The sequence below is a fragment of the Equus asinus genome, chromosome 20 (assembly GCF_041296235.1).
Source record: "Equus asinus isolate D_3611 breed Donkey chromosome 20, EquAss-T2T_v2, whole genome shotgun sequence".
Lineage (NCBI taxonomy): Eukaryota > Metazoa > Chordata > Mammalia > Perissodactyla > Equidae > Equus > Equus asinus.
The window spans coordinates 83,846,817-83,872,114 of record NC_091809.1 but is presented as its reverse complement, the minus strand read 5'-3'; the positions used below and the strand labels follow the sequence as shown (position 1 = coordinate 83,872,114).

The window sequence follows — 25,298 nt, the reverse complement described above, 5'->3', positions numbered from 1 at the left end:
AATATTTCTGTAGTAACTAACATTTGTGAAGTACTTGCTAAATGCCTGCTTATAATCACTTTTCAAAGTGTACAGTTGAGGAAATTGAGGCATAAATTAACTTGCCTAATGGTCATAAAGCTTATAATTATTGAAAATGAGATTTAAACTAAGGTAATCTGTACATAGCCATAGTATAAAAACTGTGTATATTTTTAATGAAAAGTTTTAATTTTGATGAAGTCCAGCTCCTAAATCTTCTCTTTTGGTGTCATATCTAAGAAATTGTTGCCTAAGCCAAGATCACAAAGATTTATTCCTGTGTTTTCTTCTCTGAGTTTTGTAGTTTTAGCTCTTACATTGGGGTTTATGATCTGCTTTGATTTAATTATGTGTATAGTGTGAGGGAGGTGTCCAGATTCACACTTTTGCATATGGATATCCAGTTGTCCTAACACCATTTGTTGGAAAGACTGTTCTTTCCTCAGTGAATTTCCTTGGCCCCTTTTTTGAAAATCTGTTAACTATAAATGTTAGAGTTTATTTCTAGACTCTCAATTCTGTTCAGTCAATCTGTGTGTCTACTCTCATGCTTCTACCCACAGTCTTGATTAGTGTCACTTTATAATGTCCCATTTCCTTTTACTGGAAACCTTATCAGAATTCAGTAAGGAGGATTCTTTTATTAGCTTCAAAGCCTAATAATAACAATAATCATAATAATAATAAACATTTACTGAGACACCAAGCTAAGCGCTTTATGCACATTAGTTCATTTCATACTGTCAGCAGATAATCATCAGTGTGTCAGGCTCTGAGAGTACATTGGTGAACAAATGGAGAACTTCTTGCTCTCATGGATCTCATTAGTAGCAAATTGACTGAGTGCTTGGAGGATAAAAACAAATACAGGAACAAATTAATTTTAGAAAATGATTAGTTCTATGATAAAAATAGAACAGGCTAATTTTAGAGTCACCAAAGCCTAAGAAGGCTACTTTAATCCTGTTAACAACCTTATAAAACTGGCAGTATAACCCCATCTGACATGAAGAAACTCAGGATTAGAGAAGTTAAGTGACTTGCCCAAGGTCACACAGTTAGTAAAGGCAGAACTGGGTTGTGGAAACAAACTTTTAGTTGGTAGCAAATGGAAGATTAATTTAGGTTTAGGAAGTATTAAGAGTGCAATGTCTCCTCATTCTTTTCTGTCTTTTATTATTTTTCCTCTTTCTGCTGGAAATAGATTGTTAAGGTCAAGCATAGGCCAAGGGTTCGTAATTTGGGATTCACAGATGGGTGCCTTGAAGCCAGTGGAATTGTATGCAAAATATATCTGTGCGTTTTTTTTCTAGAGCAAGGATTCATATAGCACTCATCAGATTCTGAGCGGGGTTCGTGATAATAGCAAAGGGTCCATAAATACATTTGATTCGCATGGTTTAGGTAGACGCCACATATCCTTTGTGTTCTCACAGTACCACTTTGTTCGCTTTCTGCCAGACTCCTTCCTCTCATAGCAGAAGGTAGGAGGAAATTATACATTTATTTTGTTAAGTTTGAAATAAACTTTGTTCTGACATTTAAAATTTGATATACATTTACTTCCCAAAGTAGATTTTTATTTACAAATTGTAGGACTTAATAATTCATCTCTCTGTTAGTTCAAAACTTTAGAATTAACTTTAGTTCTACTGTCAGTCCTCTTCCATATCTTGAACATTGTTGAGGTTTGTTAATTGCCTTTTTTGAAGGGTCTTCCTATGTTTTCCTCCTTTTTAATTCCGTTGCCAGTCTGGACTCCCATCTTCTCCTAACCAGGTTATTGCAACTTATATTTTTCAGACTAAAGTCCATCTTGTATCTTTCACCACATTGATCTTTCTAAAATACTTTAATCTGTACATTTTATTGGCTCCTCATTTTCTACAATGCCATCCAAATTCTATCTGACTTTTGGGACCCTAACATACAAATAACAGAAAAAGAACATATATTCCCCAACCTTATTAGGTCTAATATCATTATTTTTCCACTATCTGCTTTTACTTGTATCAGCTTCTTTTAGTTTTTCAAAACTTGTACTTATTCACACTTTATTGCTGTTAGCTATTTTTAAAAAGTTTTTTATTTTTTATCAGTGTCTCCTATGACAGACACCATACTGGGTCCTTATTCATGCCCTTTTCTCTGCCTGAAATGTCTTCTTTACCCCTCCCTATTTTCATCAGTCCAAATTCTGTCTGTCCTTCAACATCTACCTTAAATTTTATTTTTTCTTTGAAGCCTCTCTTTATTTCCCAAGCTGAAAGTAATATTTCTTCCCTCCTTTTGAACATTCACAGCATGTTAGCTGTACCTCTTAGGGTATTTAACTCTGTACATTATGTTAGATATTTACATATTTGACGTTAACTTCTTGAGAGCAGAGGCATTGTCTCACTAGTTTTTTAATTATCCCAACATCTCCCATCACCCCACCACAGTTCTGGCATAATACGTATAATAAGTTCTTGGTGAACAAATCCTTATTTTTAAAGTATAGCTTAATCTTATTATGCTTCTGAAAGTTATTTTTATTACTTCAAAATTCTTTCATTGTGACTCCATTGAGAAAAATTTCAGTAATTAATTCATTAAGAAAATTATGGCTAAAAGGAGCCTACACAGGCTGTAATGACCATAAAGTAGCTAGACATAAAAGAATAAGAAACAAACTATTTTTAAAAAGAATCAAAACTACATCCTTAAAATGCAGAATATGCTTTCTGACTAGAATATAAAGATTAATATAAGGTCCTTGCTGTCTATTTCATGACTAACAATGGTTGCAAAATTACCTGAAGCCATGGAGTGTATAAACAATTATGTGTGCAAATGAAGATGTTAGGAGTATGCCAGAAAAATCTCTGTCAGCGCAGGAACAACCTTTGGAGGTATAGATTTTTGGCTCTTTAATCAAATGGGAATTACTTGTATGTTGGTATAAGTTGGGTAGTCCCTGGAACCTTTTTTTGTTTAATGAAGAAAATTAGAATTGGAAGATGTTCTCCTAGTAATAATTTCTGTTTTGGGGAAGTAATTTTTCTATAACTGGTTCATGGCTAACTTGGAAAGTGTCTGTGGCCTTGGCAAAGTCAGCCATATTTAGATTCTGAAAAGGAAACCTTTGATAATATGCCCTAAAACCTTACTACTTTTTAGCAGTGTAAATGAGAGAGTGAGAGAGAAAAAAAAAGAATATGAGACTTAATATAGCATTGGGGTTAAGAGCAGAGGCTTTGAAGAGTGATGGAACTGGATTTAAATCTAGTCACTGCCACTTAGTAGTTGTATAACTAACCTTGGGCAAGTTACTTTATATTTCTAAAACTGTTTTTTATCTGTAAAATTGGATAAAAATAACTCTCAAAGTTTTGTGAGGATTAAATGGAATCATGCCTGTAAATTACTTGGCACAGTGACTCACTGTTATGCACAGTGAATGTTAGGTACTATTACTGTGATGATCTTGTAGGTCCAGACATCAAAAATTTATGCATAGATCCTTAAAATTCATTATACCATGTTTGGTATGCCGTGTTGAGTTGTTATACCCAGATTAGCATATACATAGGTGGATTAGTGAGTGACTGATGAGTAAGTAGAATTAAGAGTTCTGCTTTTAGGAGCTAGCCCCGTGGTCGAGTGGTTAAGTTCACGTGCTCTGCTTCGGCGACCGAGGATTTTGCCGGTTCGAGTCCTGGGCGCGACATGGCACTGCTCCTCAAGCCATGCTGAGGCGGCATCCTACATGCCACAGCTGGAAGGACCCACAACTACAAATGCACAACTATGTACTGGGGGGCTTTGGGAGAAAAAGGAAAAATAAAATCTTTAAAAAAAAAAATTCTGCTTTTAGTTTTCCAGTAGGAGTTCAAGGACAACCAGCAAACCAAAAAAATAGGTCTAGGCTTAAGTTGTAGTTTACTTCCACAGAGGCAGTTTTTCTGTCAAAAGATAGGATTACCTTTTACTGAGCAGCTGATGCCTGATACATTAAATTCTTTTAAAAGATATGTTATTTTATTCACCTGCTACAGTCCAAGGCAGAAAGAGTTTAAATTTTAATTTGTCCAAGTCCATGCTGTAAGTGTTAGGTCTGAGGAATTTGTAACACCTCAGACCATTTAAATCAATTTTTAGAGGTGAGACCCAAGCATCAGTATTTTAAAAGCTCCCCAAGTGATTTTATCATTACATGGAATGAGAACTACTGACCTGTCTCAATGCCTAGAAGAGAGTAGATACTCAACAAATGCTTGACTGTTGAAAGAATACATACCTGACTGCCCAGGTACTCCATTGTAATTCTTTCCAGTATTATATTCAACCTAGAGTGCTTTTGTATTAACTTAAGTCCTTTAGAGGGGCTTTGTATCATACTTTGTACGTATTCCCCATTTGGCTTCATGGCATATACAGGAAGTTGTTTGGCAGGAGGTAATGTTTTGCTGCTGATAGAATTCTGAATTTCCTATATTCCTGGGAAAAGAATAGGTGTGGAAATAGGGGAAGACTCAAGGTTTCTTTCTTGTCTCCTATCCAAGTTTAAAGTGATTGGTTGTAAATAGACATTTATTGGTTATTTTTCTTTTGTTTTAAAATAATTTTATGTTTTTAAAGAATGGTTCAAAAATCAAAAAATAGAAAGAGATACAGGTTGAAAATTGTTCCTCTTATCTCCCAGTCATAGTTCCCCTCCCAGGATACCATATGTTATATCAATATTCTTTCAGAGATAGTCTAAACATATATAAGCAATTATATTTATACATACTTCATATTTTTGCCCAAATGGTAGTATGTGCATCGTATTTGTTTGTTTACTTTAGAGTGTATCTTATCCATATGTAACAAATTTTATCAGTATATAATTGCTTCTTGCTTTTTACAACTAAATATTATTTCTCTGTGTACCACAATTTATTTTAGTTATTCACCTGTATATATATTTAGGTTGTTTTCTATTTTTCCCTATTACAAACAATGCTACATTGAATGGATAAGTCATTTCACTTGTGTGTGAACATATCTTCAGATAAATTCCTAGAAGTTCAAGGTATTGATATTTTCCAGTTTGCCTTCTATGATGGTTGTATATTGATTGGTTGGGCAATGACAAAGAAGCATGAAATAATGTAGGGATTAAAGGTATGAAGAAATAATAGTGACCAAAAATGATTGTTGCAGGAATGATGTTAAAATAGATTGAGAGAATAAGAATGAGCCTATAGCCAAGAACAGGGAGAGAGAACTAGCATGTTTTGTGATTTGTATGTACATGGGCTATATTTGTGATTAACATATACTAATGAATTTCCTAAAGTCCTAAAATTTTTACGCTTATATCTGTATTTGAGCTTTTTAAAACACATTTTTATGAGATACTTTGTGTATGAAAATTCTTCGTATCTTTAAGGGAGAATAATCTTCCTATTTTCATTTCAGATTACATTTATTATTTGTTGCTCAAGATTTTACCTTTTCATAAACATACACATAGACAAAGAGACCAGTGCAGTGGTTATGGGGGGAGGGGGCTAGGGAGTGGACACGGCAGGTGAAGGGGAGCACTTACATGGTGATGGACAAGTAATAATGTACGACTGAAATCTTAGAATGTTGTAAACTATTATGAACTCAATAAAAAAAGAAGATTTTTATCTTTTTGTGGATAACTAATTTTTACTTGAAATCTCTCTTTTTTTCCCCTTAGCCCTGGAAGAAAGCGAGACTTTTCCCCTGTTCCTTGGAGTCAGTACTTTGAGTCCATGGAAGATGTAGAAGTAGAGAATGAAACTGGCAAGGATATATCCTTTGCAAAATGGCTTATTCTTTAGTAAGCTTATAATGTTGTCTAAGTTAGAAGACTTGTGTAGTTTCTAAAATGTTCTTTATTCCTGCTGTTTATTTCATTTTTATTCCCCACTGTGTTCTTTGTACAGCATAGAATATTACTTGTAAGTCTTTTCCAATATGTTACTCTGCTATAGTTGTTTAATGCATGGGAAGGGATTAAGAATTAAATTCTTGAAACTGATATATGTCTTAAGGGCCTAGAAGCAGCTTTCATGAGTCAAGTGAGTTGAACCGGTTTAGTGTCTAGAAACCAGGGACTATGTCCTCATTAGGGCAAAGGGAATCATTTTTTTTTTCTATTAAAAAAGTGGTCATACTGGCTCCATGTTTCAAAAACAGATTTGATGTCTCAGAAACTTCTATTTAAGTGTCTCTTAAGTTTGGAAGTCTGCAACTTTGCTTATAGCTTGGTGTTGCCTTACTTTTCTCATCAGTATTATTATGAGGTAAATGATAAAAACTTCAGTGAGCAAAAGCTTAGATATGTTATCTTTAACTATTCATACACTTTTCGAGTTTACAAGAGTGGTTCAGAGGGTCCAGTCCTGCTCCTCCTGCATGGAGGAGGCCATTCTGCCCTTTCCTGGGCTGTGTTCACGGTAAGTAAGTAGTTGATAGTAGAAGTTGATGTTAGCACAATCCTTGTTTACTTCTGGATGAATTTGACTAGTCTAATTCTTCCTTCTGTACTCACTCACATGACTTGATGTAAGATTAGGGATGTGAATTGATTTCCAAATATTTATCGTGGTAGGCCCAAGATCACCTGTTCTTTAACCTAGAGGTTCTTAACTGGGGTGAGCTTTAGGGCATGAATTCTTCAAACAGTTTGTTAAATGGTCTACATATATTACATTAGGATGAGGGGGATGGAATTTGTGCCTTGTCAAAAGTGGTAGTCTGAGGGCTGGCCCCATAGCCTAGTGGTTAAGTTTGGTGTAGTCTGCTTTGGCAGCCTGGGTTTGGTTCCTGGGCATGGATCCACACGACTTGGTGGCCATGCTGTGGCAGTGACCCATGTACAAAATAGAAGAAGAGTGGCACAGATGTTAGCTCAGGGCAAATCTTCCTCAGCAAAAAGAAAAAAAAAAGTAGTGGTCTCTATCTCAGTAAGCTAAGTAATAGATAAGCAGACATATTCTGTTCAGGTGCTTTAGATAGAGATAATGTCTATCCTTTATTTGTCTCCCTCGTAGAGCCTACTGTAGTACTTTACACATGGAGATGTCCCATAAATATTTGGAAAATGTTCCTTCTTTTTTTAAATAATGATTTATATTTTAATAGTACTTGTGAGCTACTAGGGAGTAAACAATATTTAGTTGATGATATCCTGGTTTAGAGTGGAGGATATGTGTCTGTGTGAATACTGCCAATTGTAAATCTTCCTAATATGCTTGACTCTGGAGTGGGGCAGCCCATGTGCAAGGAGAGATACCCTTTTTTTTTTGAGGAAGATTAGCCATGAGCTAACATCTGCTGCCAATCCTCCTCTTTTTGCTAAGGAAGACTGGCGCTGAGCTAACATCCGTGCCCATCTTCCTCTACTTTATATGTGGGACACCTACCACAGCATGGCGTGCCAAGCTGTGCCATGACCACACCTGGGATCTGAACCAATGAAGCCCGGGCCGCGCACTTAACCGCTGTGCCACCGGGCCGCCCAGAGAGATACTCTTAAGGAAGATATTCACAACATTCCTGTCTGAAATGAAATTGTCATCTCTTCTTGTACGTATCAAGAAGATATATATACTTCCTCTGTTTACCACTAGAGGATCTGAAGGACAGTAAATGAGAGCAGGTGGGAATGCAGCACTAGATTCCTGGAGCCAGATGGCCATTGAGTTGAGGAGGGCCCTGAACATATCATTTTGTTCCTGGCTACAGGATTATAAAAGCATCTTCTCCTCTCTTCTATTAGACTATGAATTCCTTGAGAACAAGGATAGTGTCTTCCTCCTTTTTGTTTCCCAAATGCTTGAAACAGTTCTTGACACATAGGCACTTACTCAACTGTTATCAAATGAGTAAATGATTTGGCCCTGTCTTGTTTGCTACTTCCTTTCTCTTACTTTAGGATATAGCGCTATGATTTGCCCATAAATGCCAGGCTCTTTCATGTCTCTAGACCTGTGTTGTCTAATAGAAGTATAATGCAAGCCACAAATGTAATTCTAAATTTCCTAATAGGGACAGTAAATAGGTAAGAAGAAACAGATGAAATTAATTTTAATAATATATATTTTATTTAACCCATTGTACCCAAAATATTATCATTGCAACAGGTAATCAATATAAAAATTACTATTGAGATATTTCACATTATTTTTGTACTGTCTCTGAAATCCAGTGTGTATTTTATATTTATAGCAGATCTCATTTTGGACTAGCCACATTTCAAGTCCTTAGTAGCATAGTTTTAGTCATTTACATTCCTCAACTAGATTGTGAGTTTTTTTGGAGGCAAAGACCGTGGCTTATTTATGCCTGGTGCATATTGTATGATCAAGGAATGTTTTTTGAATGAACAAGTAACAACAACATGTGCCTGTTCCTAATATCTCAGCTATAGTAGTAAATGTACTCTGGTTGCCCTGAGCCAAGGTCAGAGCCACCAGAAATGGCTCATGTACCATGACTTGCCTGGCTCTGCTCTAAGCCAGTACACTGTCACTGGGCAACTGACATGTTGGAGACATGGAAGGAAAGAGAGAGGTGACTGGGGAGAGGCATAGAGGAACATCTTACTGGGGATGTCACATTCACACAACTGAATTGAAACTTCCTAGGGATAGTGACTCCAGGCTCTGCCACATAAGAAATTTGGCAAAAAGTAGCCTGTGGATAGGAAAAACTTTATTGCAGGGATAATACTTAATGGGTCAGAAGATTTTGTAAAATTTTGATGAGAATCAAATATGTAGGCCAGAGGTGGCCTCATTATATTCTTTGAACTTTTGAGTAGCTCCCTAGGACTCTAGTGCATAATCAGAGCTGATGTTACCTATTTGAGCATTCCGAGTCCTTCGAGATAAGGGATCTAGGTAGAGCTAGAAAGGACTTTCCATGAAACGGCTATTGCTTTTGACACTAAGGGAAGAAACAATGAAGTAGGAGTTGGAAGATGTGATTTCTAGTCCCAATTTTACCAGTACTAGTAATATATTCTTGAGGAAATTACTTAAGTTCTTGATCAAGCCAGGTAAGCCTTTATTCTCCAAATACAGTCTCCTTACACTTCAAGCTTTCTTTAAAGATTATATAAAATAATGGATATGAAAACTGTAAATTATAAAGCATTTCACAAATATTATTATAATGACCTTTGACATGTAGTGATCTTAAATATTTTTATCTCACAGATAGGAACAATGAAATAATATGGAAAGTGCCAGGTGACTGATAAATGGCTGTTGACATTGTTATACTTGTTATCATTGTAAAGGATATCTCTAGTTCTTCTTTTAGGAAAATATATTCTACAGATTACAGTTCCATGACAAATTAATGAAATAGATAGGGATTTTGTGATTAAATGAGTTTGGAAAATATTATATATAATATCCTTCTCATCTCTTGGAAATTCAGCCTAAATATCAGTATATTATTAAAGGTTTTAGGATGTTCTTCTAAATAAATCTATTTAATTTCAACTGTGTCTTCCAAATGTATTTGATCATTCAATTCCTTTTTCCTAAAACATCTGTTAGCATACCACACTTCATGAAGCTTTTTTATAGATAGATCATAGTGTCCCAATTGCTTACCTGATTTACTTGTATAACCAAGGGAATTCCCCCTCACTCAGTTAACTTAATAGCTTGGACTTTGGCTGGTTAAATTTACCTGCCATTTTTTGTTGTTGTTATTCCTGACAGTGTACCAGCCCACTGAATTAGTTTATATGTGATGGTGCTTTGAAAATAAAAATGTAAGTTAGTGCCTTAGCAATTGACTCCAGAGGTCATAATTCCTCAAGCACTGGACCATGTCTGTGGATTCAAAGGGCATCTATGGCAAACAACAGGAATAAACCCAAGCACCTTAGCAGAATTTGTCTCAGACCTTCATCCAAAAGATAATTAGTAAAATAGAAGCAAAAAGGCACTAGCATAGCAGGAGGACAAGTATACTGACAGCTAAAGGAAGAGATGAACATCTGAGATTGATATTTATGATGCTAGATCATGAGATCCTTGAAAGCAGGGACTATGCCTTATTTACTCTTATATCTCTAGCACCCAGGGCCTGCCTTGGAGTTGGTGCTCAGTAGTTATTTCGTAAATAAGTTAATGCTGACCCTGAACAATTAAGAAAAGGTTAAATTCTGTTCATTGTTTTCTGTTTAAAAAAGCAGAAAAGTATGTAATTATTCTAAAGGCTTTATCAAATGACAGTAAGTCATTTATATATGGCTGATACATAAAGAACTTGTATGACATGGTTAGAAAAATCCAAAATTCCAGGAGACACAAGTCCAAAGGACATGAAGAGACAATTCATGGAGAATAAACAGACATGACAATGCTCATCCTTACTGGTAATCAGATATGATTCATAGGAGGTATCATTTTTTTACATATCAAATTATTAATATTTTTCAAAACTAATCCTCAGTGTTGGCAAAGGTATTAGAAAACAAATGCCTTCAAACATTGCTGGTGGCATTGTAAATAGATAGAGCAAAGTAATTTAGCACTGCGAATGAATCATCAGAATATTTATACCATTTGACACAGAAATTATACTTTTAGAAATCCGTTCTAAGGAAATAATACCAAATACAGGAAAAGCTATTTGTCTAAAATTAACAACCCCAATGTCCAACAATAAGTACATGGTTAAATAAACTGGATGTACCTATAAGAGAATATTATACAACCTTTTAAAACAGTTCTCCTGGACGCTGTGGAAAAAAGCTGAGTGATTTTTTCCAGTTTTTCTATTTTCTAGCTTTAAGTTGTATGTTTTTAACTACTTTCATAATTTAAAGATTTTTTTTTCTTAAATGGAAACTATTTTCAAAGGAAAAAGTTTGTATTCAGTTCAAAGATTGCATTCAGTTCTGGATCCCACAAGTTAAAGGGAGATTGACAAACTGGAACTTGTCCAGAAAAGAGCAGCCAGGTTTAGAGTACTTGAAACCATGGCATTCAAAGAACAGTTGAAGGAACTGAAAGTGTTTGCCCTGAAAAAAGGAAAGACTTGGGAGATGTAATACTTGCTTTCATTTATAATAATTTTTTAAAAATCAGCCACATCTTTTAAACATTTACTGTGTGCCAGGTACTGTGCTAAGTGCTTACATGCATGATCCCATTTAATCCTTTCTGTATTTCTACGAGGTTAGGAAGATCAGAACATTGAAATTTAGAGAAATCATACAGCCGATAATAGCACCAGAACTCAAAACTATTTCTCTCTGCCTCCAGTGTGCATGTTTCTCTGAAGACCGGTTCTATACTGCTTAAGAGTAGAGACTCAGGGCAGAGACCATAGAGATATATTTTTGACACACATAAGACAGAACTTTTAGTGATTAGGACTATTTCAAAGCAGCCCAGGCCCTCTACAGGGGAAAAGTGAGCATCATCTCAGTATACCAGCACAGTGCATATTGTAGGATTTAATTGTGAATGTATCTTTCCAAGTTCCTTATCTGTCATTCTGTAAAATCCCTGGACCTGAGTAGAACCCCTTTTCCATGTAAGTGTTTTGTAGCTTATTTTTGGTGGGGGGTACCCAGGGATTCACCTGAAGAAGTCCTGTCCTGTTAAGTATGAAGAGAAAGCATTTCTACTTTGGCTTTAGTAACAGAAAAAAATAAATAAGTAAATAAATGTATATATACATACAATCATTTTTGTGGAACTATCAAAGGGTTATAACTAATAAATAACTAATAGAAGGAAATTATGGTGTTTTAAAGGGTAGGCTTTAGATTTTTAGAAAATTTTTCAGAATCCTTTATTCCTTGGTTACTTCCAATATATCAGTTATTAGTGTAGTTGTTGCTGTAGTAATCAAGTTGGTCATATGTAGTGGATAATTCTAAGGCTTCTATGACCCTCTCACATAAGCAAGTACTGGGTATAAAAGACTGGCCTAATTGCTGTGGGAGAATCCAGAACTAAGCAGAAGTTGAAGTTTGGCTGAGAGGGGAGAGGAGCAGTGGGAGCTCATTAGCACATGCAGCCTCAGCAGGGAAGATTTTTGCCAGCCTCCAGTTGTTTTCAGCTTTGGTATCTTTGAGGGACCTGGGACCAACCAAGTGTGAATTGATTGAAGCCAGGAATTGAATCTGAAGTGTCTGCTGATTCCTGTTTCTTCTTACAGTTAAGTCAGTTCCTGTTAGCAAATATTTACTAACTATATTCTATATTCCAGGTTTTGGGCTGGGTTACTAAGGATGAAAAAATGAGAGTTCGCTCTTTAATAAAATCAGCCAATCACTAAATACTTGTTAAACTCCTACTTTGTATCAGACATTATGTTAGGTGCCATGAATACAGTGGAGAGTTAAACATATATCGTATTCTCTTGTTCATATGATCTTTTAAGTTTAATGGGGAAGATAGGAAAAATGGAGATGGCACATGTGTACAAATAATACAGCAAAATTTTAAAAAGCCTTCATCTCAGACTGGAGTTTGAATCTCAAAATAGCTTAATCTAGCAAGCTTTAGTTTCTTAATCTGTAAAATGGATATAATACCACCTAGTAAAGAGAGTGGTTGTGAGAATAAACAAAAGATGTGAGGTTCTTGATGAAATACTTGATGAAGCACTTAGTTTTAGATGAGTTTACAGCATCTATGTACAAGATACAAAGGTGACAGGAGGGAATGATTAACTTTGCTGATGGTTGAGGGGACTATAAGGAAAGTTTCATAAGAGAGGGGACATCTGAAATAGGTTTTAAGGACTGCATAAGAGTTGGATTAGTAAGAAGGTGTTCCAAAGAGAGAGGAACACAAAGGCAGTGAATACAGTAACGGTGAAATATGTTTTGGAAATTATAAGTAGCTTGAGCAAGGATCGGGAGCAGGGAAAGAGATGACTAGAGAGATCACAGGGGCAAAATATGGGAGGGCCTTGTATACCTGGCTAGGGAATTGCACCTTATCCTTTAGTTCAGGGTAATAGCAGAGGGAGCTGTTTTTAAGCACACTTCCCTCATCATCCACATTAAACGTATCTTAGGCATGTCAAAATTAGGGAGGGTGGAAAGCACGTTTTGCTTGAAACAATTGCAAACATATCTAGATCGTAAAGTTCCGGGGAGTTGAGCATTTTGATACACAATGCCTACTTGTAATTGAGTATCACTGTTTTAGGCAATGGGAAGCTATTGAAGAGCTTTAGAATAATCAAGATACTCGTGTAGATGATAACTTGGGCAGGAGACACAAATGCAGGCAGGAAGACTAGCTAAAAGGCTGTTCTGCTATTACCCAATTCTGAATATTTGATGTCTTGTGGAATGTTAATTTTTCCTCAAAAGGAAACAGTTAAATTAAAATTTTTCACCGTGTTCAAACACTGCTTGGAATAGTACTGTGTTAGGCTACCCAATTTATTTATGACACTAGCATCAGTCTAATACCAAAACCAGGCAATAATGCAGGAAAACTATGAACCAATCTCGGTTATAAAATAGATGCAAAATCCTAAGTAAAGTAACAAAAGATTGAATCCTATAGTGTAATTTAATAATACACCTTGACCAATTAGGTTTTATCCCAGGAATGTGAGAATGGTTCAGCATTAGAAAATCTATCAGTGTACTTAATTTTTCACCTCACTTGATGCCGAAAAAAGACTTGATCAACTACAATACCCACTCGTGTTGAAAACTCTTGGCAACCAGGAATAGATGGAAAAACTTCCTTACTTTGTTAAGCTTATGTACCAGAAGATTGCAAAAATATACTTAGTGGTGAAACATTAGACACTTTCCTTTTAAAGTCGGGGACAAGATAACAGCGCTGTTTTCAACATTATACTGGAGGTTCTAGCCAAACAATAAAACAAGAAAGAAAAATAAGTTTTAAAGATATGAAAAGAATGAGAATTATCATTGCTTGTATATTGTATCCCTATGAAATCAAAGAAAACCAACTGACAAACTACTAGTTAAGCCATAGTTTACAAAGTCAATATAAAAAGTTTACTTTTCCTAAATACTAGCACTTACTAAATTTGGAAATATGATAGGAAAAATGATCCTATTTATAAAAGCAATGAAACTATAAAATACCTGGAAATAAGCCTTATTGTTTTTAGAAAAGTTTAAGACATTTGTGGAGATAACAAGAACTTCACAGAAGGATATAAAGGAAAATCTGAATAGAGAAATCATATTCCTGTATGAATCTGACTAACTCGTTAAAATCTCAATGAGGGGCTGGCCCGTTGGCGCAGCAGTTAAGTGCACATCTTCAGCTTTGGTGGCCTGGGGTTCGCCGGTTCGGATCCCGGGTGGGGACGTGGCACCGCTTGGCACCCCATGCTGTGGTAGGCATCCCACATATAAAGTAGAGGAAGATGGGCACAGATGTTAGCTCAGGGCAGTCTTCATCAGCAAAAAGAGGAGGATTGAAAGCAGTTACCTCAGGGCTAATATTCCTTAAGAAAAAAAAAAATCGCAATGGAATTTTTTATGAGACTTGATCAACAAACTCTAAAATTCACAGAGAAGAACAAATAAATGTCTGATGATAACCAAGATAATTTTGAAAAAGAGCAATAGGGGACTTACCCACTCAGATATCAAAACATATTTTAAACTCTATTAATAATATGGTATTGGGGGCTGGCCCCGTGGCCAAGTGGTTAAGTTCGCGTGCTCTGCTGCAGGCGGCCCAGTGTTTCATTGGTTCGAATCCTGGGCGCGGACATGGCACTGCTCATCAAACCACACTGAGGCAGCGTCCCACATTGCCACAACTAGAAGGACCCACAACGAAGAATATACAACTATGTACCAGGGGGCTTTGGGGAGAAAAAGGAAAAAAATAAAATCTAAAAAAATAATAATAATATGGTATTGGCAGAAAGAGTTAAGAAATAAGACCATGTATAAAAAGAAATTTAATATATGATAAAAATAATCCAAATGGATTAAACTACTTAATTTGAAAAACAAACATAAGAACATTCATATATGACCTTGGGGCAGGTCTTCTTAAACTTAGCCACAAGAAGTAAAAGCCATAAAAGAAAGGTTGATAAGTTTTACTTTGCCAAAACCAAAACTTCTAGACAAGATACCTTAAAGTTACAACACAAGCTCTGTGCTAGGTAAAAAGTATTGAAGTGTGTGCAATATGAATAACAGGCAAAGGGTTAATATTTTCATTATTAAAAAAATAACTACAAAGTAGTAAGAAAAAGACAATCCATTAGAAAAATGAACAAGAGATATGAAGTGGCGGTTCACAGAAGAGGAAATATAAATAACTGATAAACTTATAAAAATGGGTCTACCTGACTATTAATGAGGGAAATATAAGGTAAGATAAAAGAATACCACTTTTCACTTATCAGATTAGCCAAAATTATGAAGTTTGAGGAGATCACGTGTTTGTGAGGATACGTATTTCTCCACACCTTCACCAGTACTTCATATACCTCTCAGAATTGTTTTGTCAGCTACAGAGGGCTAATATTTTCCCAGCCTACTTCTCAGGGAGATAATTTGGTGAGATAACAAAGTGATAAAGAAAAATGTTATTACTACCTAGATCTTACTTTTAATCTTGTCTCTTATTCTCTAGGCTAAGGCTTGGCTGAACTTTGGCTGTACATTAGAATCACCTGAGAACTCTAAGGCGTTTAGATACCCTGGCCCCCTCCCCAGATCACTTAAATCAGAATTTCTGGTGGGTTAGCACCTGGGTAGTAGTATTTCCTAAAGCTCCTTATGTGGTTCTGTTACGCAGCCAGGGTGAAGAACCACCTGAACCCAGGCGGCTTGGATTTTAATCTTGGCTCCGCCACTTTATTAGCTTTTTCACCTTGAGCAAATTACTTAATCTTGCTGTAAAATGTCCTCACCTGTAACACATGAAAATTATGTCTGGATAAAAGAGTTGTGAGGAGAAAGTTAGATACTTCTTTCGAAGCACTTGGATTGGTGCCTGACACATAGTAAGATTTAATAAATATTAAATGCTGCTGCTATTGTTGCTGTTATTGCTAACACCACAAATTCTGTTGAGAAAATGATTGGATAAGTCTAGTTCTTAAACAGCTGCTTTTCAATGAGCCATTCCAGAAGTGGCAGAGTTGTACTGTTTGAGACAAGATCTGGAGTGGTTACCATAGGTAGGCTCTAACACTTTTTCATTATCTATAAAATGTGTTACTCTCTGAATTTACCTTGCTCATTTATTTTCTAGTCTTCCTCTGCCACACCAAAATATAAACATCGTGAGAGCAGGAACATTGCCTTTTTCAAATTGTAACTCCCAATACTCAATTGGTGCCGTATTTTTAGCAGATGTAGTTTAGAAAGATTTGTTATACAAGTGAATGAAAAGTCTGTTTTTAGTATTATTGTTAGTGTTTTCTGACAGGCACATAAGATGGTAAATTATTGCTTTCAAGTTAAAATTAGAATTGACAATTACTGCCTTCAAATATTTTTTTGCTGTTTTGTGGACCTAGTTTTACTTTTTTTTTTTTTTGATGTACAGCAATCAAGCCAATTTTACACTCTCTTTGCCACTTAATTTTATTTCCAAAATATAGATTTGTTTTTCGCATTGAAGGCCTTACTGCCACCATAATGCATTAAATAACTCTTGTAAATTAGCTTTCAGGAACAAATAGCAAAATACAGTAGAATTTCAGCCCTTTGTTCTCTTTAAAAGTATTCATTAGTTAGGGTAATAGAAGTAGAAACAGATTTTTTTCTAGGTGATTTCAAAAATGTGATTTAATACACAAACAATGAACTATCTGAAAAAGAAATAAAGAGAACAATTCCATTTACAATAGCTTCAAAAAATAAAATACTTAGGAATAAATTTAACCAAGGAGGTGAAAGATCTGTACACTGAAAATTATAAGACCTTGATGAAAGAAATTGAAGAGACACAAACAAATGGAAAGATATCCATGTTCATGGATTGGAAAAATTAATATTGTTAAAATGTCCATACCCCCCAAAGCCATCTACAGATTCAATCCAATCCCTATCAAAAGTCGACATTTTTCACAGAAATAGAAAAAACAATCTTAAAATTCATGTGGAACAACAAAAGATGTCAAATAGAGCAATCCTGAGAAGGAAGAACAAAGCTAGAGGCGTTACAATTCCTGATTTCAAACTTTATTACAAAGCTGTAGTAATCAAAACCATATAGTACTGACATAAAAATAGATACACAGGCCATTGGAACAGAATCAAGACCTCGGGAATAAACCCGTGCTTATATGATCGACTAATATTTGACAAAGAAGCCAAGAAGACTGAATGGGGAAAGGATAGTCTCTTCAATAAATGGTGTTGAGAAACTGGATAACCACATGCAGAAGAGTGAAATTGGATGCGTATCTCATACCACTCACAAAAATTAACTTGCAACAGATTGAAGACTTAAAGACCCAAACCTATAAAATTACTAGAAGAAAACAGGGCAAAAGCCCCTTGACATTGGTCTTGGCAATGATTTTTTTTTGGATGTAACAACAAAAGCGAAAATAAACAAGTGGGACTACATCAAACTAAAAATCTTCTGCACAGCAAAAAGCAAAAATCAGTGAAATAAACATGCAACCTACAGAATGGGAGAAAATATTTGCAAACCATCTATCTGATAAGGAGTTAATATCCAAAATATATAAGGAACTTGCACAATTCAATAGCAAAAAAAAAAAACAACCCAATTAAAAAATGGGTAAAAGACTTGCATAGACATTTTTCCAAAGAAGATGTACAAATAACCAACAGGGGCATGAAAAGATGCTCAACATCACTAATCATCAGGAAAATGCAAATGAAGACCACAGTGAAATATCACCTCACAACTGTTAGAATGGCTATTATCAAAAAGATAAGAGACAAGTGTTGATGAGGCTGTAGAGAAAGGGAACCCTTGTGTACTGTTGGTAGGGATGTAAATTGATACAGTCACTATGAAAAACAGTATGAAGGTTTCTCAAAAAAACTAAAAATAGAACTGCCATATGATCCAACAATCCCACATCTGGATATATATCCAAAGGAAATGAATACACTATTTTGAAGAGATATCTACACCCCCATGTTAATAGTGTTATTTACAATTGCCAAGACATGGAAACAACCTAAGCATCCATCAGCAGATGAATGGATAAACAAAATGTGGTACACATACACTCAGTAGAATATTATTTAGCCATAAAAAGAAGGAAATCCTGCCTTTTGCAGCAACATGGACAACCTTGAGGCATTATGCTAGGTGAAATAACACAGACAGAGGAAGACAAATACTGTAGGTTTTCAGTTATATGCAGAATCTAAAAAAGCCGAACTGAATTCATAGAGATTAGAATGGAAGTTGTCAAGGGCTGGGAGGTGGGGAAAGTGGAGAGATATTGGTCAAAGGGTACCAACTCCCAGCTATAAGATGAATAAGTTCTGGGGATCTAATGTACAGCATGGTGCTTATAATTAATCATACTGTATCGTACACTGGAAAGTTAAGAGACTAGATCTTAACTGTTATCACCACACACAAAAAAAATGGTGATTAAGTGAGGGGATGGAAGTGTTAACTTCCCTTATTGTGATAATCATTTTGGAATGTACATGTGTATCAAATCACTGCATTTTACGTCTTAAGCTTACATATGTTTTATGTCAATAATATCTCAGTAAACCTAGGAGAAAAAAAGGTCACAGGAAATACCCAAAGAGATGATGGGGGCTACATTTGGATGACAAATCAAAGGGGTTTTTTTTCTCCTCTCTTCCTATTAATTTCCTATATTTTCAACATTTTTAGAATGAGAGTATATTCAAGATGATATATTTAATCACTTGAAATGAAGGGAAGATGTGATTTAAGAAATCTGACTTGTTTTGTGTTATACATGGACCATTATATTGGTAACTTACCTTCATTCTGGTTCTGTTTTTACTACTAACTTGTATATGACCCTGAGAAAATAATATCCTTTCTCTTGGCCTCAGTTTCCTCATTCATAAAATGTGATGGTTAGGTTAGATAGTTCTCCTATTTAATTCTTAGGAGTTAAAAAATGTTGATGATGTTTATAACACTAATTGTGTTGTATAATTGTCAAAGAATCTAATTCATTTGAAGAAGAAGATCCCCAATTATTTCAGGTTTGTTTAACCCTTTAAAATTATACTTTTCCATAATATTATGATTTCTTTTTCTATATATTTTTATTTAACTGTGGTACCAGCTTGTGTGTACCATGGCATTTGTCTTAAAGTAAACCTTTGGTAGATTTCATGACTTGTACTGTTTTCAGGGTTATTTCATGATCTGAATGTCACATTTGTGTGATATCCTGAGTCAATATATGAATTGACTCATGGTCCTTATCTAGGGAATTTCTGTTCCAGAGCAGGAAAAAGATAACCAAGGAATATGGATGAAAATCATAGGTAATAGCAGAACTCAGAGGGTCATTGTTTAGAGGTGTTTATTCTGTGTTTCATGAGAAGCTGGGAAAAGTTAGGGTTTAAAGAGAGCTTTAGGTGGAGAAAGCCATATTTTGAAGTTGAGATAGAACCAGAATATGTACAAAAAAAGCAGAGAATCATCATTTTAAAAATTTTGCCTAAAAGTGGAAAGTCGTCTTTTGATTCTCTTGAGATCCTTGAATATTAATGGCAGTTCATTCATCAGAGTTATTGTTGGTGATGGGGAAAGATTTCCTAACCCAGGTGTATCTTACTACTTTTCCTTTTCCTCCTAGGCAGCGATCATTAGTAGGGTTCAGTGTAGGATTGTGGCTTTGGATCTTCGAGGTCATGGTGAGTAAAGTTCTTAATCACTGACTCAATGACATATTTGCCAAGCCCTTTGAATAGTGTTAAATATTACAAATTTCAGTGTAGCCTTAAAATAACTTGGTCTGTTCCATTTGGGCATTCCAAAAGAAATCCTAGCTTTTAGTTTTCATAAATATTTTATAAACACACATATGTATATTTGTTGTTGTTTAGCTAAGAAAATGTCCTTTTATGTAGCCAAATTCTGACGCTGGTGATATATAAGGAATGTGGATAGATCTTTGGTAGGCTACTGTAATTATCTTCCTTAGGATGGCCAGCTATAAAGATGTATCTGTAACATAGAAAATCCTTGCTAAGCGTAATTATAAAGTCCTCATTTCACTGTCTAAAGATGAGATTTTTGAAAGAGAATACTCTTGCTTTTATAATTCCTATCCTTGGGAATTTTATTTTTAAATATTTTCTTTTTAGGGGAAACAAAAGTCAAGAATTCTGAAGACCTATCTGCAGAAACAATGGCAAAGTAAGTAATCTAATATTGTTTATACATCACCTGGCTTCCATTACTATTATAAATAGAAGTATAACTTTATCACTCTCCTGGTAAGATTGTTGGACAATAATTAGCACAGAGAAAATTTTACTTCTGTTCTCTTTCCTCTATCTGCTGTCTCCTTACTATATAATCTTGAAAGAAACCTCCATCTTTCTCGGTATAGTCACTGTGATGGTCATCACATACAGCGCTTGGAAATTTTTCAAGGCACAGTTTAGTTTGTGTTGGCTTTTGAAAAGTTTTCTTCTGTTGACAGAGTTGAATAAAATCTGGTTATCTATTGGGGACCCATGCTTGGAAAAGTAGTGTATGCCAGAAGTGCTGTGAAATGTTCTTAAAGTATCCTGCTCACATTCTTTGTCCAACTGCATAGCAAGACAGGAACAGGGTATTAAAGAATAACTTAATTATACCCTGGACCTCAGAGTAAAAGATGAATGTAGCATATGCAGTGGCTCTCAAACCTTGTCACTCATCAGAATCACCTGAGAAGTGATTAAAATACAAATGATTTGGCTCCACCCCAGACCTACTGAATTAGTGCTTCTACCAATGGGATCTGGGCATTTAAATTTTGATAAAGCTCCATGAGGGAATCTGATGCAGCCAGTCCCATGAATGGTGTTTGGAAACCACTATCCTATATTGTTAACAGGATTCTTCTAACTACCCTGCTTTAATACATGCTCTCTCATGTACTTAATACATGCCCTCTCAAGTATTTGACCAACGTTGGCCAAAAAAATCTTGTCCAACTCATGCGGCCATAGTTTTATCATTATAGTAGGTCCTGTTTGTGTGCTTTCTAATGTGCAAGGCTTTATTAAGTGTAAATTAAGCATTTATTAACAATAAATAAGTTATTGATTTTAATTAATCTATATTATTAACTCTGAAGTGTAGGTATTATTATCACTTTTTTGCCAATGAGGAAACTAGCTCACATAGGTTGAATAGCTGTATGAGGTCACACAGTTAATAGGCCAGAATTGTGTTCATTCACCTATAGTGCTTGGCAGAGAGAAAGAGAAATAACAATGTATGAGTACCATTCCATTCAATGCATATATGCCCGAGAAACTACGAAAAGGGAGCCACAAATGTTTCCTCAGTTGTTCCTAATGCCTTTGTAATGTGAGAACCATGAAGCCTGAAGTAATCAAGTATGTTAGTGATACCTGTAGAAAGATTTGTGAATGATTTTTAAGGCTTTAAAGGGTTTCTTGAGTGTTGACAAAAAAGTGAAATACATCATCTAAGTTGCCAGGCAGCCAGACAAAGGGTGATGATGGCTTGGCTAACATTCTAGAGAAAACTGAAGAATTAATTGAGGACCTTGAGGAAACAGTGCCTAAAAATGTATCAGTCTGGGACAATCAAGAAAGAAATTTGAACAGGGAAAGTTTAATGTAAAGATTTATTAACTGTATCAGGGGATTGGAGTAATGAGGAATTGGCTAGTATGAACTAAAGAGAATGCTAAAGAATAGAGGGTTAATTAACTTGATTGTGGGAATCATTTCACAATGTATACATATATCAAATCATCACATTGTACACTTTAACCATATTACAATTTTATGTACCAATTATATCTCAGTAAAGCTGGAAAAAATTTCAAAGACAGAATACAGGAATAGCAGATGTAAGAAGCAGCCACTTTCCCCTTGGGCTTGAGATAGAACAGTAATGGAAGAGGTTGAGATCTAGACCTTGTTAGAGAGGGCATGACTATGGTTTACTGAAGGCAGGGAAGTCACTTTGATGCAGTGTTGGCAGAACTTGCTAGAAATCTGCCCTCCAGGGTGCAGGGGAAGCTGTTCACACGGACGCATCTCACCAAAGGCACTCTGCAACAAAAATACTGGGCGGGGCTCCAGAGATCTGCTGTACAACATAGTGCCTATAGTTAACAATAAGATATTGTGTGCTTAAAAGTTTGTTAAGACGGTGGATCTCATGTTAAGTGTTCTAACCACACACGTGACAAACACATGCACACATACACAAAAAAGTGACGCAAGGGAAACTTTTGGTGATAAATGTGTTTATTGCCTTGATTGTGGTGATGGTAACATGAGTGTATACCTATATCCAAACTTACCAAATTGTATACATTAATTATATGCCATCTTTTTGTGTACCAATTATACTTCAATAAAGCTAGGGTAAAAAAACCCACTGGGAATGGAGTGTTGGAGAAGCCACCTTGTGCTGCAGGACTTGGGCACTGGGAAAGCTGTGTGTGCTGCAGGAGCTGAGGGCTTCCCATGCTGCAGGACCTGGGTGCTAGAAAAGTACAAGCTAGAGGAGCTTGTGGAGTAAATGCACATGAACCAGGAACAAAAGCCTGTCTTTCTGCATTGTTTCTCCTGTGCCCTCTACAGACATAGCTTAACTTCATGCCAGCTGGCTAAGGAAAAATATTTAAAAGCCTCAGATCCAATTTTGTACAACATGAAATGAAGGGTGAATTGGAGCTGAAAGACAATAAGTTGATTACAGGCACTCCCATACAGGCACAAAAGTTAAAAAGAAAATAAATGATTAAAACTATATACAGTAGATGAAGATGATTATCAAGAATCAGAAGAGCCAACAAGTTGGATTCTTGCTGAAATAGTCAAAGCAATAAAACATTTATATGATTTCCAAATTCAGTCACTCTGTGAAACAAAAATCTCTAAATGGGCATAGTTATGAGTGATTTAGTGGGGTTTTCAGGTAGTCCTGACAGCAAGTTTTTTGCCTTACATATCAACTTTAGAACTTAAACCCTAAAAAATATGCAACTCCACCGAAAGTAGAAGAGCCAAGTTTGAGCTCAGGTTGCTCTGATATTCCTTTTTCTGTTATGTCTGTGATATGCTATACTGCTTCTCAGGAAAGTATGACAGAATCCCCTTAAAAAGCATGTACCAAAGTTATGGTATATCCAGTTACAGAGTAGATTTGTAGGTAATCCCTGCTACTTCATCTGTATTTTATTTCTCTGGAATTTCAGGACATGTCTCAAGTAAGGCGCTAATCTTGGTGACTGAAAACTTTGACTAACTTTAATAAGAATAAATCTCTTTTGATGCTAGATGATCAAGTGATTGATCATAATCGCCTGTTACCTGGATGAAATATACCTTTCCTAAGCTTAGATACAATATTATGCTGGTTTGTTTCAGACCCTATCCACCTTCATGCATAAAGCAGAACCCCTCCAAATCAGTTAGTATTTTAGGGAGACCCGAGACTTAGATAATCTTCCGTAGCATCCTTTTATTTTGCTCATTATATCTGTTAATAACCAAAAGTTTTAGCCTTAAATTTAACTTCAAAGGAATATTGAACTACTATTTGTTTTTGTTTATAAAATTGGGTGGCCTTTTTATCTCCCATTCAGATTGTCTGCAGATGCTCCAGTTAACCTATTCATATCTGTAATTGTTGTAAGATTAATTCCTTCAGAAATAATTAATAACATTTATCTTTGCCATTCTGAATACCGTGGAGATCATATTTGAAAGGCTGTGTCCCCACATCCACACCTGCTATATTTGGCTAACGTTATGTGAGTGCTTGAGATATATAGTGACACTCAGCAAGACAAAACTCTTTTGAAGTTGACTGACTCAGCTACTCCCAAAGGAAGACAGTAGAGCCATTGGTCTCTAGAAACACACCATACCTTACCTATTGCTATAGCAAAGAAGGCCTATATGCAAATAAAAACCAAAGTTCCTACTTCAGTTCTCATTTTCAAAGCTTTACGGTTTGACTTTGTTAAACAGTTCCACTCCTAATTAAAGACTAGCACAGAAGCCAATAAAAATTAGCCCTGAACGTCTTTCTAATTTCTCAGAACACTATACTTACATTTATGTTCATACTTCAAACAACTTTACATGACAAATTGTAAGTAATAAGTAACATTTGTATAGCACTGTACTCTTTTCAAAGTAGTTTCACATTAACTCTCTCAGTTAATCCTCAAAGCAATCCAGTATAGTAAATGATATTCTTATCCTCATTTTATGGATGTTGAAACTATCTGAGAGATTAAATCACTAATCTAAGTCTACATGGTAAAAAATAAATGGAGGCTGCAATTCGTCTTGTGACTCCAAACTTCACTACATTATAGTGCTTAATAAAATTGTTTTCCTGTTTTATAGATGGGGAAACTGAGGTGTACAGCAGTTAAATGATTTGTCCAGACTTTCAAGCTTAGGTTTAAAATAAAGGTATATGTTTATGTAATTATACTAAATTTGTAGAACAGTGAAACTGTTATGTAAAGGAAAATAAGAAAATTTGGGTTCTTAGTTCTCAAACTGCCACTTATCAGAAGGGCTAGATGTGTGGCTACATGTTTAGATACTGTGGGGCATGTCAGGTGGGAGATTTACATAGGTACGTTTGCAAGATGGCTCAACAGACCTTTACAGTCCTAGAATTATTAGTTACAGACCAAAGGAAGAAGTTAGTAAAGAAAACTGTTTTTGCAGTGTTGTCAGAGAGCATTCCCAACTTTTTTCCCCTTCTCTTTGCAGAGATGTTGGCAATGTGGTTGAAGCCATGTATGGGGACCTCCCTCCTCCAATTATGCTCATTGGACATAGCATGGGTGGTGCAATTGCAGTCCACACGGCATCATCCAACCTCGTGCCAAGCCTCCTGGGTCTGTGCATGATCGATGTTGTGGAAGGTAAGTTTTTTCACTTCTGACCAAATCAAAATCTTTTGACTTATAAGAGACATCTATGGTAGACTATTGTTATCTTGTTTTAATTTACTGTTGATTTCACTCATCTTGAAGTATATCCCTCTGTCTTTTATATCCCTTTTTTTAATGTTATTTTGTGGCAAATGCATTCCAAGTATTTT

The 25,298-nt window shown here is 35.6% G+C and overlaps 1 protein-coding gene across 1 annotated transcript in view; it reads left to right on the top strand.

Moving 5' to 3' along the window:
* PPME1 (protein phosphatase methylesterase 1) overlaps positions 1 to 25,298 on the top strand; it is a 71,069-nt gene that overhangs the window by 21,556 nt on the left and 24,215 nt on the right. Inside the window, exons 2-6 of the mRNA XM_014842097.3 lie at positions 5,738 to 5,831; positions 6,387 to 6,479; positions 19,825 to 19,882; positions 20,336 to 20,387; positions 24,965 to 25,119. Of these exons, the coding sequence (XP_014697583.1) occupies positions 5,738 to 5,831; positions 6,387 to 6,479; positions 19,825 to 19,882; positions 20,336 to 20,387; positions 24,965 to 25,119 (452 nt within the window). The remainder of the gene's footprint in view (positions 1 to 5,737; positions 5,832 to 6,386; positions 6,480 to 19,824; positions 19,883 to 20,335; positions 20,388 to 24,964; positions 25,120 to 25,298) is intronic.